The sequence below is a fragment of the Macrosteles quadrilineatus genome, unplaced genomic scaffold (assembly GCF_028750875.1).
Source record: "Macrosteles quadrilineatus isolate MER2022 unplaced genomic scaffold, UCM_ALF_1.0 Scaffold_4__1_contigs__length_99947679, whole genome shotgun sequence".
NCBI classification, from domain to species: domain Eukaryota; kingdom Metazoa; phylum Arthropoda; class Insecta; order Hemiptera; family Cicadellidae; genus Macrosteles; species Macrosteles quadrilineatus.
The window spans coordinates 70,805,580-70,824,422 of NW_026542597.1; the positions used below are offsets into that span (position 1 = coordinate 70,805,580).

The 18,843-nt window shown below is 33.6% G+C and overlaps 1 protein-coding gene across 2 annotated transcripts in view; it reads right to left on the bottom strand.

Moving 5' to 3' along the window:
* Positions 1-7,149: 7,149 nt before the first annotated feature.
* The window catches only part of LOC128991905 (fatty acyl-CoA reductase wat-like), a 31,978-nt gene continuing 20,284 nt past the window's right edge, over positions 7,150-18,843 (bottom strand). For both annotated transcript variants that reach the window (XM_054415180.1, XM_054415181.1), the window contains exons 2-9: positions 17,485-17,703; positions 11,939-12,187; positions 11,026-11,174; positions 10,740-10,849; positions 9,850-10,042; positions 9,099-9,380; positions 8,180-8,437; positions 7,150-7,352 (exon numbers count right to left, since the gene is read on the bottom strand). In XM_054415180.1, the coding sequence (XP_054271155.1) occupies positions 7,253-7,352; positions 8,180-8,437; positions 9,099-9,380; positions 9,850-10,042; positions 10,740-10,849; positions 11,026-11,174; positions 11,939-12,187; positions 17,485-17,688 (1,545 nt within the window). In that variant the 5' untranslated portion in view covers positions 17,689-17,703 and the 3' untranslated portion in view covers positions 7,150-7,252. The remainder of the gene's footprint in view (positions 7,353-8,179; positions 8,438-9,098; positions 9,381-9,849; positions 10,043-10,739; positions 10,850-11,025; positions 11,175-11,938; positions 12,188-17,484; positions 17,704-18,843) is intronic.

Below are 18,843 nucleotides of genomic sequence, written 5' to 3' on the forward strand. Positions count from 1 at the left end.
TTTTATTAATAAAACTCCTGTCTTAATGTATTTTTCTAGTATTCATGATGTCTACTCAAAAATCAAAATCAAAACCATAACTGCTGATCAGCTTCAGACAACTCCCTTAAAACAACAATCTAGGACAGTAGAGTCATAGATAAACTTCCTAGTCTAGAGAAGAATTTAGTGAAACAGAAACAGCAGACCAATAATTAGTACAAATAAATATATATTTACTTACTGATAGCACAGGCAGAGGGGAATGGTTATATTCATTGACTCATTTTACCCTCAAGCCAAAATGTTCTTCATCTCTCTTAGGCTCTGACCAGCAGTTATATATTTTTGAAATCTTACTTTTACACTGAATATATTATTAAAAAAAAAAAAACATTAAAGCATTCCATTCACGTGTTTATTTACCCTAGTAGCACAAATATGTATTTTATAAATATTTTATATATTTAAAGTTGTATTTGATAGAACCTCGAATAAAATATATATATAATATATCTTTAATAATAGTTTGATATATTCAAATATATATTTAAAATATTACCAAAAAGCAATGCAAAATATAAATTAATATAAGTTTTGAATATATAAAATAGATTCATAATATATATTGATAAAACAAGTATAGAATCTATAATATACATATTTTGTATGTATATTTTTCCTATTAAATATTTAAAAAAAAATTATGTGTTGAGAATATTTTAAATATATATATAAAATATTTTTGAAACTATATTATATATTTAAATTATTTATAAATATATTTTGAAATAAGTCAGATATTTTTATTAATAAAATAATATTATATTTGTAGAATATATAGCCTATAATCTTTTTTAATTAGCAAATAAATAATTTGCATCTTTTTGTTTTTTATAGTGTCTATCAATTTATACATGCATTTTTTGTATGATAATTGCTATTGTGAAAGCGTTAAAATTAAGTTAATAATAATACGTACTCTGAATGGTGTCACTCTATCATACACGTAAAGAAAAAAATAGCATATAGTTAAGAGGCAGTATACATGTTCGACAGCTACATTTGGGTTAAACGAAAAAAAGTGTTGATGGGTTTTATTTTTTTAAATTGCAATATGTGACAATGAATGTGATCATAGAAATCTCGAATGATTGGCTAGAAAAGGGTGCTAGTGACTGGCGACCTTTTAACAAACTAATTACGGTTGTATATGACGTTCTAAAAATAATTATTTGATTTACATATGCCATAAATTACATAATATTTGTCATAGTATTTAAATTAATTTTTGTAGTTTACTGTATTTGTATTCGTGGAGAATACTCTCTATTCACTACAGCACTATTCAACTCAACTACTTGATGCCAAAACAGATTAACAGAATCATTATACTGTAGTATCAAAAATATTTCAAGTATTGCAACCATTGCAACTGAGGGCCACTCTTTCACCATTTGAAAACTAATGCTAACAACAGTCACAAGTAGCTCAGAGGTAAGGTAGGAGGCTCATAAGTCGAAGGACCCAGGTTCGAGACCCACCTGTGCTGAAAAAATTTTATCCAGTAATTTTTTCAAAATTTGTTTTTATGAACTATTTAATCAATTTACTCAACTGATAATTGTGTTTTTCATACTAAATCTTTATTATTTTGTGTTTTTATGTTTAGGCCCCATGGGATGTTTGGAAGAGATAGGCTATTAAATACATTTTTTATTTAAATATTATTCACTAAAATATATTATTGGAACATATTTTTTTAATATTTAATAGATTCAAAAACATATTTTTTATATATTTAATATATTTTAAATATTATATAAAATTGACATTAATACACACTTGAGATATATAAAATAGATTTTAAATATATTTATTCATATGTATTTAATATATATTTGTGCTACTAGGGTATCAGCAAGAAATATAGCAGCAATGTTAAATTAACGGAACTTTAAATAAATCTATTATATTATTAAAGTGATACAATCAAATTTTATGTAAATGGTTAAGGCCATTTAGCAAATAAAAATATAGGCATATGGCACATAAAAAATGAAGCTTAGAGTGTGTAGATTTGCCAAAAAATGATTGGTATGAACAAATTTCTTATGCGTTCAGCCAACGCAGCCCCACAGGCCGATTTCCAAAGGGCTACCTGACATGCTTCCAAATGTTTAGATGATTTAATTTAATAAAACAGCTGGTCAATGCAATGAACTGGTGTTTATTTATTTTCTAAAAAAAAACATTTAAACATGCTTAATGTAGATTGAGGAAATAATGTGCATTATTTAGTAAAGGGTTGTGTTTGGTTTTAAAGAAAGGTTGTATAAGTTTTGTAGAGTATTGCTCAAAGTTTAATTTGTATTTAATATTCTACAGTACATATAAGGCTTGACTAAAATCGAAGAATTATGGTAAAATATCTCATTTATGAAACATCAATATGAAGCAATATTGGTGCTATTGCTACACTAAGGTATGTTTTGTCCTATTCTTTTAGATCTATTAACATAAAAAGTAGGGATTTGAATTTGATTTACATTTACACTTTAAATCATTTATCTTTTCAAATTAAATCATAGACTTGCTGCATTTTTAAATCACACATTAGCACCACATAGGCTACACTTTATGGTTGTCTAGGGTCTTAATGAATTAGGTATATAAACTAACATCTGTTAATTGAATCAAACAGCTGTTTATAATTTAATTAATTAAATAAATGATAAATGATGCTTTGAAAGCATAATATGCTTAATTAATTACGTTATATAACATACTAGCAGTTACCCGACGTGCGTTGCTGCGCTTAACAACTATTATTGTAAATGGTAATTTGTTCTTTACGATGAATAATAAAATAAGAGTGTGTACCAAAAATAAAAATATAATATTTTACCTAATTACCAGTGAATAAACAATGTTTTTTGTTTTTTCTATAAGTTTTTAGGCGTACCTACCACCACGTGAGCACGCAATATACAGCTGTCCATGTGAAAAGCATGTTTTTCCTACATTTAAACCGACGAAAGTCAGGGATTGTCCTAGTGCCTTATAATGGTGATTGCGAAAGCAAGACAAAAAAAGGAAATTGTAGTTGCTTAAATTCAGAGGGTAATTCAGATGAAGTCATCAGTATTCTTGGGATTAAGACTATTTCTCCTTTAAACTTACCACTGATAATTTTTGCTTCAATCAATTTTGGTGACATTTTTTTAATCGTCAGTCTGGTAACAATGCACAGCTTCGGTGGATTTAAGTTTCGCATTAGTATTATTGGAGTTCCTTCTTTTAATGCCAGTAATGTGGTGGGTAAATGACAAATTGAGAGGCATTTGAATACCTGAGATAGCATGCACGATTATTATTCACTTAATAATTTATGTTAGATTGTGTGGGTATAGAACAAAAGATCAAAAATATTAAGGCATTGCCATCCCTTTTATTGTTTATAATACTTTGATCAAGGTTTTTATGTTTACATATTTAACATTGGAGAATTTAAACATTGTTGAGTGCACAGGTGTGCTGCGATTGGGGTTTAATATATTTGGAATTATTCAAAAGTAAAATAGTTTTCTGTGCTGCACTCTGTAGAAATATCGTGGCACTATTTCAAATCATGATTAATACAGCATGTTGTGGTTATTCAAACCAACAAAACAGTTGGTGAAAGTAAACATCTGCTTTTAAATTATATTTATTTGTAAACATTGTAGTTCAAAAAGTCTGACATTGTCCCACTTAAAACCCTCTGGGGCGGAACCCTTTTGACGGATCTGCACCAAACTTCACACAAACCATCCTTGAAAGATGCTTAATAATTCCTAAAAGTTTCATTACAATCTGTCGAGCAGTTTCAGAGTCCATAACGTTCAAACATATATATATATATATATATATATATATATATATATATACATACAAACTTCCTCTTTTATAAATGAATCGCTTATTTGAGAAACAACACATATCCACAAAATAAAACTTTCGGAAAACAAAAAAAAACATATTTGCAACTAAATTGCTTAAATAATTTAGTTATATTATATTTGTATACATAACTAACGTCATTCTAATATGTTTTATCAACTTATTTCTTTAATAATTTATTTTAATATTTTTTTATAAAATAAAAAAAAATGGAGATGTGTGGTTTCTCAAATAAATTGAGAAAAGGATATAATATAAATAGATTGTTAGTTGTTTAAAATTACACAATTTATTAAACATGTCATGAATATGTTTTCTGAGTTGGTTAAAGCCTACATAGAGTCAAATCTGTCCATTTTTCATACCTTCAATCATCCAGTTCTTCGTTTTGGAGTGTTTCATTTTCTTCGTTGCCTTGGTGTGTTGGCCACTCATAAATTTCTTTCCAAAACTCTTGAATATCTTCATCCTGAGGTAAACAATTAGCTATCTTCTTAAGATCCAACATTTTTTTAACATTAATAGGGACTTTTCCACTAGGGTAGGCCTTTTTGGGTGGTTCACTAGGCGATTCCAAGCGAGACGAAAGGCAAAACTTGTGTTGTACGATGCAGTCAATGAACTCTCTGGTATACACTGTTCCTTTTTCTTGAGAATTGTATGTCAAATGCCTAAAATTGCTTATGTTGAAATGCACCTTTTGATCCTTGGGCACATGACGTCCTCTTGACGATTCAGATATTGTATTTCTTTTATAGAATGGTTTCCACCATGATTTGAAATCAAAGATGTCTTCGGTCTGAGGAACTGTTACCATAAAATTCATCTTATCGCTTGAGGTAATGATTTGCTCAACATACTCACGTAAGGTGTAGGTTCTATCTACAGTCTTTAATTTCCTTTTGATGACACTAAAGTCCCGGTCACAAGGAAGATATGAATGGCCACGCACAGGAAAAAATTGGGTAATTTCACTAAACCTTTTCCGGTCCGTCAAAGAAAGTAGGTAGCGTACCACTGTATTATTTTTCACCTGTCCACCGCAACCATCAGAGAAAACATACAATTTTTGTATTTCTTTGGGTAGAGACTCCACATATTCATTTAAAAATGATACAACCTCATTAGGTCCCTTTTTGGCCATACCTTCATGATAAACATAGATGTTTGCTTTACCTGTTTTTAAATCATGTATGCTTAAAACATTGACAGTTAACTGTCGTAGGTAAAATACGTCTTGGATAGGAATATGTGGCAGCTCCAAGTTTTGCATGTAATCCAGGCAAACAGCGGCAGAATTGTTGCTATTTTTCACAGTTTTTTTCACTTCACCTAATTTTTTGAAAAACTTTTTAGCCCTTCTAATGTGTACTATTTTCTCTGCTGCTGCAGCTAGCTTTGCTCTGTCATTCAACCTCACGCTTTTAATTTTAACACCAAGTTCTTCGCAGGCTACGCATGTGTCTATTTGTGGCCTTCCGAATGGAAATCCATACTTTTCTTTGTATAGCTTGTAGTAAAAATTGTACTTCACATCTTTTACCATATCTGGATACTTGTCCAAAAACAACTTATACATAACCTTAACATTAAGCCTCTCGCTTAAATAGTTTAAAATTTTATTGCTGTAGTGGGATGATTTGAGTGGGAATGACTGTATATGATTACATACCGTCTGAATCACTTGGTCTGATTTTGCATTGCCTGGTCTCTGCTTTCCACGCATATCTATAGGTGATTTGCCCTGAGACAACAAAGTGTACAATCTTCGGATACGATTTTCTGAAATACCATGTATTGCTGCAAAAGCCTTTTTGCATACAGAATAAGCACCTGAACTACATGAAACTCGGTAAGTATAAGAATAAGACTTAGGCTTTGGATTTACTTCTTCCTTAGGCCTTCGTCGAGCAATTTCATGCAAAGTAATAAGGCTTTGCAAGTACGAGTCCTGTTCATTCTTAGTATTTAGGCTATAGAACCTATTATTTATTTCGTCCCTATCAGTAGAGTTCACTCTTTCAAAACACTTCATTGTACACAGACAGTCTACTCCTTTCTTGGTTAGAACAACATCTTTACCTTTCCAGTTTTTGTAGTTTATTCCTTTTACACGACACTCTTTTATTATTTCACACTTGTACTTAACACCTTTTACACCTTTCCTTCTCTTCTTAGGAATTTCCTCACTATCTGACATAATGAAAGTAAGTTAAAATGCAATAATAAAAAACGAAATAAGCTCTTTCACGAAATAAGTCATACATAACCTCAAAAGTGTAAGTAAACTGAAGACTGATTTCTGCACAGGCACAGCTGATTTCTGTTTGTTGGAGAAACCACACATGTCCAGGAGATGTGTGGTTTCTCAAATAAACGAAATATTAAGGACCATTTTAGTTTCCCTTAGCAACATAGGATTAGTGTTGTTTCTACACAAAACGATGTATTTACATTTAAAGAAGACATATTAGTTGAAAAGTGAAAATGTCAAAAAAATGGATATGTGTTGTTTCTCAAATAAGTGATTCAAATATAGATTACACCTTACATATTATGTAAGGTGGCAAGGAGGTGGACCCTCCTAAGACATCGGCCTGTGGGTAAGAACCCTATAGAGAATCTGTCACTAATAAATTTTCCACAAATCTACAACACAATAAGCTCAATTTTTTAAAATAGTTTTACGTTGTATTATTATTAGTACCGGTATTGTTAGTTAAAGTTAAATTAGTATTGTTTTGATTGGTAAATATATTTTATCACAATTTTTGAGAAAATGTTTTGCTTGTACCTAGTTATTTTTGTTTGTGTGTAAGACTGATTTTGTCCATCAAATCTTTACCACAATATTATTTTACTTTTTCTTAAGATTTTATCTATACTTAATGGCGCATGGATTTTAAAATGGAGTAGGTACTTAGGTATTTTAAGGATCGAGTACAGACAAAAATCGTATACTAGATCATAGCCAGCTGCACATGTTCAATATGGTTTGTCAATTCATGATCAAGCCGAACTGATGTGCGGATTTGTGTGAGCATACAAAAGTTTGCTCAAACGACATGATAGAGTTTAAGCCATAAATTTGATAGTTTTTGATGGAGCATTAATTAAAAATCAGTTCCTCAAATCAGCTCTTCTGACATCACTCTAACTTACAAGCCGAATCGGTGTACCAAGCTATCTTGTTCTATAGGATAAGGGATGTATTTAATTAAAGCAATATAGTATTACTTAAACATTTATTCTGTACAAACTAAATTAAAAGTAAAATTAAACATAAATATTAAAGCAAATCAAGAAACAATAAATACAACGATTAAACAAGTCATCTTAGACTGTTGTAGGCGAGGGACCCAACAGTCCAGGCGACGCGGAGGACGATGAAGCCGAACAAAGCCTTCAGTGTTTGGTGAGCCCAGTAGAATCTGCAACATGAATATTATGTATGAGAAATATGCACCTTGTATTGAACAAAAATTATCATTCATCCATTAGGCCCGTGCTCATTCGTTAATTTTGTGGAGTGGATATCCGGTCAAGATTTTGGTTTAACAGAATTTTCTAGGTGTGCCATCATGTTAACATACATCAATTCTGCTGTGATTGCAAATTATTTTTTCAAGCTTACGCCAATGCAATGTAATTAATATACATTTTGCTGTTGACACTTAATTTAAATCATGTGATTTACTAAGGTACCTGTCTGACCCTTATTTTGAAGGATCCATTGCTCTTGCTACCTATTATATTGATGTTACACAGAAGGCTTGATTCAATGCATAATGCCTGATATTTGTGTATTTCAGGATAATTAATGAGAAAACTGTAATTACAAAAATAATTGCAATAAAATATAACAATGTTTGGTTATGTCTTCTGGTCCTACTTTCCTAACTGATGAAGGCAGTCAATTATTGTTAACTTGATGTTGCTTTAGATTATAAAATCTGCAGGAATAAAATACCAAATGGTATCACCTTCAGGCTGTTCAAGGACTAGTGTCTGCATAGTCATCTTCTACACAAAACAACATAAAAAAAAAGAAATACAGAAGTACTTGCAAATGCACAAGCAACAAAAGTTTATCAGCAGAACTTGACAACGATACACATGTGTCCTCGTACAACCCGAAGATGGATTCAATTCGGCACCGAACTACAAGTTTGGCCAACTAAAATTAAAGGAATTTTAAGTCTGTAAACATTTTTCACAAATTGTAAAACCACACTATTTGTTAAGTATAAACACATACCTCCTCCACCTAACCATGGCTTGGGGCAGAGTGCTCATATCGTCTTTGAGCAGGTAAACTCTCAGGCCTCGGATGTAGTTGTAGAAGAACTTGTCCCAGTCCAGCTGTTTCATATCAAAGTTGAACGTTTTCTGATCGCTCGGGCTCAAGCTCTTCCACATGGCTTGCACATTGTTGTTGCTGAAGTCCCATGATCTATGTGCGAAGTATGCCAGAACCATGGTGAACTTGTCAATCTTCTTATACACTTTGTATAGGCTGCAACAATAACATCATAAGTTGGAGATAAAATAAAAGTTAATTAATTATCAATATCAATTATTTAAGATGGGGATGCCACTAGGTGCGTATTTTAACCCAAATATGAGTGAAGGGAGTGGCGCGATCTTGTAGTCTTGTTAGCGATGTTCCTTAGACAAGCTGTTAATTAATAACCAATACAGCCAATTAGTAACTGAGGAAGTATTTAGTGGAATCCGAACCACATTTTTCCTTGTTGGTATAATTATCAGGATAGTACTGCAGATAGTCGTAATACTCACTAGTGTGGACGTTAATCTACACCAGGGAGCATCGCATCCACAGTGCATGCCTAAAAATATATCCACAATTCACGACTAGAAGCTGGATTACAGGAGGACGCCAATAAGGGGTGTGGAAATGCTAAATGATTTCAATATGTTTAACTATCAAAAAGTTATTGGCTGACAGTTTCATAAAAATTTATCGAATGATGTTCTATTATCAGAATCGGTGTTTGTTTTAATAGAGCCAAGTTTTTGCTGTGGAAAACTATATTCAACAATCATGTTAATGATTTGTTTTGAGATTTGAGTCAATAAATCGCTAATTAATTCAAAGGAGAGCAAACAAAAAAACTAAATTTCTAGTTTTAAAATAATACTATTCTTGAACTCACTTGGGACTCTCTTTTCCAGTGATCTTGGCCAATCCGTCTATGATGAGAGCAGGCAGGTAGTGAAGGAAGTAGGTACAGATCATGTGCATGAGAAGGAAGCGGTGTGTCGTCATGAAGTAGTACCACATTGCTCTCATGGGAGGTACTTTTGTACCATGCAGCTCTATCAGGTACTTGAATTCACCCCACTTCAACGGCTTCTCCACTGACGACACATAGTTGTATATTTTCACGTCTTCGTTTGTCTTGTCATTTCTGGTTTCTGGTGTTTGGTTGTTTTGGCTGTAATACATATAGTGATTACACGACTATAAGTGTAGTGGGTAGATAATGGAGAGGTCCAAATGTATGTTTTCTACAATCTGGGCTTTTCTAATTGAAAACTGCATTGGTAAGCTAGGCATATCCAGAATAAGATTTTTTTTGTTCTGGTTCTCATATAAATCTCAGTAGGAAACACATATGAGGAACAAAGGAGAGGGGGTTGTCCAAAATACATTCAAGGCTTTATAAAGACTATAAAGTTATCACAGGGGTTTTTAGATCCTTCGATATGCAATTAATTTAACCTGTGATTGTTAAGATGTTACACTACTGTTCTAAAAGTTGGTTCAAAATTGTGGATCTTTAATGAAGATATCCCTTCTATTGGGCAATGTCTATGTTATAACTATTAAATAATCATAGTGTTATGTCTTAAGCAGACTTCAGCGGTATATAACTTTTTACACTAAATCCCTGCAATGCTTACCTTTGAGCCATGGTCTCCCGTGCGCTGGCGATTAGTGCGTTGACGGTCATGTCCACAGGCACAATGTTGGCTATGCAGTCAACATTGGCGTAGATGGAGTGCAGAACTCCGCAGCCAGCTCCTACCACAAGACCTGTCGGACCGTACAGGTTGTCTGTCCAACCAATGAGGGGCTCATAAGCTGTGCCCACCACTGAAACAGACCAATCGTCGGATTAGAGAAGCATTTTGCTGGAAATAAGTTTGGGGGATATGAAATGAATGGGTTATACATGCAAGTATGTACTTGCTTCAAGATTACCCATTTTTATGAATTTTATCTTTTACTTCAAGAAACGCAACGAAATAACACCTCTAACCAACCCTTGCAGCAAAGCTAATAGTTTTTTTAACTAGTATGTACAACTGTAACATCCATTACAGTATTAAAAAAGAGTGTATAATATGTAGAGTGTGTCAGGCTTTGCAGCCAAGTACACAATACACTGCTATGAACTGTGTTATTAAATTTTTGATCTGTTAAAAGTGCTCAAAACTTTTACTCTCACAGTGACAAGTTTTGAACAATAATGATTGCCACAAACATGAGTGCATACCATATTTTTATTTATATTAAAATCTCATTGTAAAACATCCAGTTTTCATTTGTGATACTTGATTAGGTTGAGACAATGTAAATGAAGCCAACGACAACAGTACTAAATGGACATATTAAAAGATTACTACACACACACACCAAAATAAGTCATCTCTTAAACTGGGGTGGTACAAATGAATTGATGATTGCAATTTTTTGTTAGTAAAGTAAAACTGTATATTTACTACTAAGTCAACAAGCCAAAATAAAGTAAAATTCTCTGAAAATAATGTGAATGTTTTGAAAAGCTTACCAATGGCTGGTCTGAAAATAGTAACTGGAAGTATTTTTGTGTAGTCTTTGACAACATGTTCAGCAACAGCTTTAGTGAATGCATAAGTATTCGGCATCTCTCCTAACAATCTGAAAAAGAACTCAAAGTTTATGTTGTTGCCCTTAATCTGATTTTTATACAAAAGTATTTCACAAGAAAGGTGTTTTGTGATAAGTATAATCAAAATTATAAAAGTAGACATTATTAAATCAATTTATTTCATTAGGTTTGAGATTTGATTGGTTTACTGAGCATTTTTACTCACTTTGGCAACATGGCCTCTAACAGATCGTCATCATCAACATGTTCTATGATCTCCTTGAGTCGTTGGTGGCTGATCGGGGCTGGATAGAGGGTCTCGTCAATAACACTCAGGTGGCAGTTGGCATACGCAGTTGATACGTGGATAAAAGCCTGAAAAAATACATGACTTCTAAGTTAAGGTCTATGATAAATTGTATGACTGTCTTGTGAGTTATTTGATGATCCCAAGCTCATTTCCGCAGATGCTGCAGCTTCAAATATCTTACTTATTTCTGTTGTACAGTAGTATTTTTTTTCATTGTTACTAAACTGTCTAAAACTAACTATCATAATAGTAAGAATGATCACTGAAAATCTTTGCTGGACATGCGGCGAAATCAGCAATAGCAGAGTTATAAACAACTCTTTCAAGAACAATGTAGTTTATTTTATATTGTAGGTATTGTTAGTCTTGAAACCAACAAATATTGTACATGCATAAGCGTTCAAATTATGCGAACAAAAAGTGATATTGTATGCTGTCTTCGAGTGAACAAACGAACGTCGTTGAGTTGAGAGCAGGACAGAGGGGGCTGATGTGAATTAATGATTTCTGGAGTGTTTTGACTAAGCCTGAATGAAAGTACAGCTTATTGTAAGTTACAGTGTCTTTTATGTAACATCAATCTATCAATGTAACAAAACCTACGAGAAGAAATAGAATTTTAGACTGTATAGGCACGCCCTGTGATTGCCATAGTAAACTTTTGTCTTTTTTTAATAAAATAAGAAATAGCTGCAGCGCTGGTCAACATGTCTACTTCAATACCTTATGTGAATCCAGACTTAAGTTTATTCTGAACTTTTTCTTGCAAACATTAAACACTATCTACCCACATGTTTGTTAAATATTCAAAATATATTTAGAGACTAACTTTTAAATTCTTCATCTCCTTAGCCAGGTTGAGCATCTCTTGAGTCCCGCGCACGTTGATGTTGTAGGCTGCTCGGAGTTTCTCGTCAAAGCGTACAGTGGCCGCGCCATGGAACACGACCGACACCTCCTGTGTCAGGATCTGTCTGTCGTGGTCGCTGAGTGCCAGACCTGGTGCAGAGATGTCACAGCCGATACCTGTCACTTTGAAACGGTATTTGGGCTGCTCCTGCTCCAGCACGGAGAATAGCTGGGAAAAAGTTATTTATGCTATGACAATATAACATATGCAATGGTAGAATATCTAAAACTATAACTGTAAGGTCAATAAAACTGGTATGTGGGCTGTTCCTGCACAGAGAACAGCTGTTGCAAACAAAAACAGATGTTAAAACAATAACAGTGTCCAAAATGTAAAATCTAATGCATAAAACAGCTGTAAAAACCATTGAAATCCATGAGAGATCAGTGAATCAAAGCGGTGAAGCCAAAATAAACTGTATAATTAATATATAAACAGCTGTTAAGATTATTAAAACAGAATTCTAAACCATTACACAGCTGTAAGATTTTAAAAAAGTTTTTAAAATCAGGATTCAGATTTCAAGATGAGATCAAAAGTAAATGCTGAGAATATCATAACAGAGATTAGGGAATGTTGGATTCTGATTTTCAAAATCCTCTTTCACTGGTGTCAAAGTGATATTTGCACTAAATTTAAATGTTTTTGTTTCAACATAGTATAGTACCAATATTCCACTGAATTCATCAAAATGAACTAAATTACTATTGTTACAATTAATTATCCATTCATCGCAAACAATTATTAGAAAATAGTTTGATTTTAAAAACCTTGCTAGATTATATCAACAAAAACCTTCCCAGTTCAACACTCTTTCTTTTGAAAATAAATGTAAGTATTTCTTTTATTTATGTTACTGTGTTACACCGTGTTAACGGTGTTAATGAGACTATCTCAGACAGTGTCAATTGTATTGAGACATCAATGAATGTCCCTGAAAAATGGAAAAAGGTAATAAGAAAAAACAGGAAACAAAGTAAATTCAATGTTAAAATGTCTTCTCACAAGCAAACCGTTGTAAACTGTACTAATCGGTTTAAAGTTCTTGAGAGGGAAAATAATAATGTAAATAATAATAATAATGTAAATGTATTAAAACCTCTCCACCCCCTCCACAAACCTATCTCAAAATCAAAGAAAAAACAACAAAAGGTGAGCAAGTCAAAAAAACAAAAAATAATAAATACTTTTGTAGTAGAGCCTAGTACCTCTCTCCCGAGCCCTAGACCTGAGCCTAATAATCCTTCTCACGAGACCTTACCTCACCTGAAAATATATAGTGATAGTCACGGTAGGGGTCTCTCTTGGATCTTAGGGGAGAAGTTAAAAAGTAGTTTTAATGTGTCTGGTACTGTTAACGCTAATGGTAATATGGAACAGGTACTAGCTGGTATCGATAAAGACAGACGTCTAGGTAGTGGAAATGTAATTGTTATTATAGCTGGTACCAACAATTTTGATGTGACTGGACGCTGTAACAGTTTTTTGCCGGAGCTAGATTCTTTCTTAAAAATTGTGTCAAATCCTGGGATTATTCTTGTTGGCCTACCACCTAGACATGACTCTCCTTCCATGAACCCTGTTGTGGACAGAGTAAATAATGACCTCTTATCCCTGTCAAATCGTCACCAACATGTCTCCTTTGTATCATTGCAGTCTCTATCCCGCAACCAGTTCACCAAACATGGGTTACACCTCAACATGAGAGGAAAAGTAGCCCTAGCCGAACTAATAGCTGCTTCCTTAACAACTCCACCTGGAGTACGTTCCCCAATCACCTGCCCCCCTCCTGCTACCCGTACCTTAAAGTCACAGAAAACCCCTTCCGACACAATCCCTACTAATAATCGAGTCAGTTCTTTCCAAGCCCATAGATCATCTACCAAACGTGTTTTTGTCAATAAACATTTTTTAGGAGAAGCCCAAAAACCACCCGAAATCCCCTGGGCAATCTATCTCAGAGGAGGGTGGGGTCCGCGCACACAAGCCTCAAGTTCCTGCATCAAAATATAAGAGGATTGTTAAGCAAAATAAACGAGTTGGAGATATTTGTTGACGATGAATGTCCAGACTTTATCTGTCTAACCGAACACTTTTTAAAAGCAGAAGAAGCTGAAAACTCCGCAATCAACGAATACATGTGCATAACATCTTTCTGCAGATCAGGAATGAAAGGCGGGGGAGCCGGCATATGGGCCAAACCCGGAGTTGACTGCAAACCTCTTGATTGTGATGAGTTCTCAAAAGAGGGTATTTGTGAGCTTGCTTCTGTTTCAATAACCATAGATGATGATGAGACAATTTTGCTGTTGGCTGTATATAGACCCCCTTCAAACATGCATGCAGAGTTTTTCGATATTATAACTGACTGTATCAATAAATATTATAATCGCCACAACACAATTGTTGTTATGGGTGACATTAACATAAACCTTGCTTGTGACACACTTATTGCTCAACAGCTTACGTCAAACCTGGCCTCATTTGATCTTCATAATATTATAACAACTTACACTAGAGAAGTCAATGGGTCTCGTAGTCTCATAGACCATGTGTATACAAACAAGAGTGACGTCAAGGGCTTTGTCATAGCCTCAGGCCTATCAGATCACAGCGCTCAAACTGCAATCTTGCAATTCAATACCACTCCATTAGCTCCGAAAACCTTTTTAAAGTATGAAAGATTGTTTTCTAATTCTAACATGGACTTATTCTCATATTTTATCTCAAAAGAAAACTGGGATGAAGTTTATGATGCAGCAGATTTGCAATCCAAGTTTGACACATTTTTAAGCAAAATTAAATATTTATTCGAAAAATCATTCCCCATGAAGTACAAAAAAATCAATAAAAATACAACTAGAAAAAAGATAAAGTCACCTGAGGTTACGAAGTTTAAGGAACAGCTGTTTGCCCTATATAACAAAACAAAAAATCTTGATTCGTCCCACAACTTGGTTCACCATTACAAAAAGTTAAAAAATCAGTATAGACGTTTAATAAGACAAATAAAGTCAGAGGACACTTTAAAGAGAATTGAGGGTTCAGACAATAAAGCAAAAACTATATGGAACATAATAAATCATAGACGACCATCTACCAAAACGAATCCCACAGAAATAATTCTCAAAAATGATAGTGGCGAAGTAATCAGAGACCCCAAATGCATTTCCAATCAGCTTAACAACTTCTTTTCAGATACGGGTAAATACGTAAGACATACTTCATCCAATAATACAGATATTAATAAAAGAGCTGTTGGTTCACTCTTTTTACGTCCAACTAGCGAAAAGGAAATTTTAAGTGTCATTAAAAGTCTAAAAAATAAAAAGTCTTCAGGGGCTGATGAAATATCTCCGTATTTACTTAAAAAGATTGCACCATATCTGATAAAACCCCTATGTCATTTAATTAACACTTCATTCTCTAGTGGATCGTTTCCCCAAGCGCTGAAGGTGTCAGTGGTCAGGCCTATATTAAAAAAAGGAGATCCAACGCTTTGCAATAGCTATAGGCCCATATCAGTAGTGTCTGTGTTTTCAAAGATATTTGAAAAAATCATGGTGATAAGGCTGTGGGATTTTTTCAGGACAAATAATATCATATCCGAAAACCAGCATGGATTTACAAAGGGCAAATCTACCACTTCAGCGATGTTTAAATTAATAAACAAGGTGGTTTGTGAATTAGATGCTGCAAACTATTCTGCTGGTTTATTTTTTGACTTAAGCAAAGCCTTTGACATGGTGGACCATAACTTATTGCTCAAAAGAATGAGCAATGTGGGCGTGAGAGGATTGGCTTTGGATTGGGTCAGGTCATTTCTTTGTGACAGGAGTCAATATGTAGAGATAAGGGCAGTAGATGAGGCTGGGTGTGTTAGATCCTACCCTTCTGCTGAGAATTCTGTTGCAAGGGGGGTTCCTCAAGGCTCCGTCCTGGGACCAGTCCTTTTCCTAATTTTTATTAACAACCTTTCTTCCTGCACAACATCCTCAAATCTATCATTGTTCGCCGACGACACCTCTCTTTCGATTTCTAGCTCTGATTTTCTCAATTTAGAACAAATTAGTTTTTTGGAAGCAAACAGTATAATCCAATGGTTTGACGACAGCTCATTGAAAATTAACACAGAAAAAACACAACTCATTAACTTCCGCTTATCAAATCGCGCAAATGGATTCAGTCTCCTTCTCGACGAAACCGAAGTTCATCCAACACCAAATGTCAAGTTTCTTGGATTGATCTTGGACGAGAAACTTAGTTTTCATGGCCATATGAAACACATTGCAAAGAAACTTAGCTCTGGTATTTTCGTTTTGCGTAACCTCAAGAACAATGAAAATCTGGAGGTACTGCTGACTGCATACTATGGGCTCATTTATCCCCACTTAGCATACGCCGTACCTATTTGGGGATGTGAGTGCCAGCAGACCAACATTTTGTTTAAACTTCAAAAAATGGCTATGAGGACTATTTTCTCTTTGCAGAAGCGTAAATCATGCCGTAAATATTTTGCTCATTCAAAAATTTTGACATTTCCATCCATTTATATTCTTGAATCCTTAACATTTGTAAAACAAGAACTTGCTCAATTTAACGTTTCTGTCAAAAACCACTACACTTTGCGAAACTCACACACATTACCAATCCCTAAACATTCTACGACATTTTTCAAAAGACACTTACAGTACAATGGAATAAAACTTTTCAATTCTCTTCCACTTTCTCTTAAGCTAGAACCAAACCTTCCAAAATTTAAAAAACGATTAAAATCTCTTTTGATAAATTTTACCTCTTACAGCGTCCAGGAATTCATAAATCATATCAGCTCTAGGAATGCCATTGTAAATGTTCATTTATAAGTCTTTGATGCAATTTGTAGTATAATGTAAGCCATTTTGTAAATACCTGTATAATTGTAGATCTATGTAAGGCATCTTTTAAAAATAATGTGACTTAGCTAATGCAACTTGTTTTGTTAAAATTTTGGCTAAATAAATGATTTGATTTGATTTGATTTGATTTGTATGATGGCATAAATAAATAAGTTCATTCATAGGAGGGGTTGTGCCAAGCTAAGTGACACATTCAGTATAACCACCCACTGAAGTCTCCAAAGAATACTTTAAGTCATTCATTGAAGCGACCAGGTTTACTTTCTTCTAAAGTTAATATACGTCTTTAAACAGCCTTAAAAGGTCTGAATTTTCTTGATTCATTTTATACTTGAGCTGTAGTTGTTGTAAAATGGAAATTGTGTTTTTACCTAATAATGAAGCACCTGGCAGGCTGAGCTTTTTCTCTCAGACTGTGGGAAAATTATTGTATTCTAAAGCTTAGTCATTGCTCAATAGTACCCAATCAAAAATACTTCAATTGATTTGTTATCTGTTAAAATAACTGTAGTTTTAAGGTGTTAATCGATTTTAAGTTACAAAAATTACAATAAATAACGTTTTTACCGGATCCTGGAATATCTCGTCCAGCCTCTGATGCATGTTCTTCCCCTTCTTCTCTCTCACCAGCAAGTATACCTGGTGTATGTCAGGGCAGCTTCTCAGTAACTTCTCCGTCAAAACTTTACCCATGAAGCCGGTCGCTCCCGATATCAACACGGTTGCATCCCGGAAGCTCTCCGGGATAGTGTCCTTGGGGATTATCTCCATAGCTTTATCCTGAAACTAATTTTGGTGACTTTAGTAAAGGTTTACAATATACAAAGTGTACAACAAGTTTTATTTATTTATTTTGTTCATATTGTCTCTCACATTGATCATGTTTAGAAATTTACTATCATAAATATAATATCATTTATGTTTGGAGTATTTACTTAGTAGAGCAAGGGCTTAGACTATATTGGACGATTTATCTAATATCTACTAAAAGTTGTAATATAAGTCGTCAAGCAAGTAGCCGTAATCACTCTCAATCCTCATAATAGGCTTTTAGAATAAATTATCTTTTGAATTTTTGTACTTTATTTACTAAGGTCTACTAAAGTGCTTGACGTTTTGTTTATGTACTATTGTTTTTACTAAGTTACTAAGTAAGTAATGTTCCAAGTAAAGTAACTGAACACTTTAAAACCCCTGAATCATTCAGATGGTTGAATATTATGATACAGTATATAGTGTTTAAACTAGTACTATTTAGTTAATAGTCTAAGCACTTCCTAATGGCATTACAAATATATCTTTAGGAATAAAATAGTAAAACTTCCCCTTTTCATGAAATACGAAATTGCCAGATAAATCATTCAAGCTAGAAGGAGATATAAACCATTCAAGTAAACCTATCGTAAAAAGGTCCTTGCTCCTTGCTCCTCGCAACCATAAAACCAGTCAATGCAGCAAAACATACTGTTACAAAGTTATAGGAATGCTAGAATAAAGTTATAAATCTAAAAAGATGCCCAGACAACCTTACTACTATGCTGTACAGGTTACATAGCTTGCAAGCCAACCCCGATGTTTGAATGTTCACAATCGTGTATTTTACATGGAAATCTGAATTCAAATAACCCAAGACTGAACGGAATAATAATAGGCTACCTTGCTACGAGTTGCGCATTCATTGCCTCTAAAGTTGACGTTTTTGAGCGGATTATTTGATAATACTCATATCATATATGTGATTTAAGACAAGATGTTAAAAGTGCATCCAAGCAAAAAGGTAAATAAGTAAAATAAAAACTTGAAATTAATGAGTATTGTATAACATAGTGCAGGAGTGTCAATCTTTGACATGTATTTTATTTTGGTGGTGGTTGTTCAATGTTTTGGTCTCATTTGAGCATACAATATACAACAGTTGCCAATTTC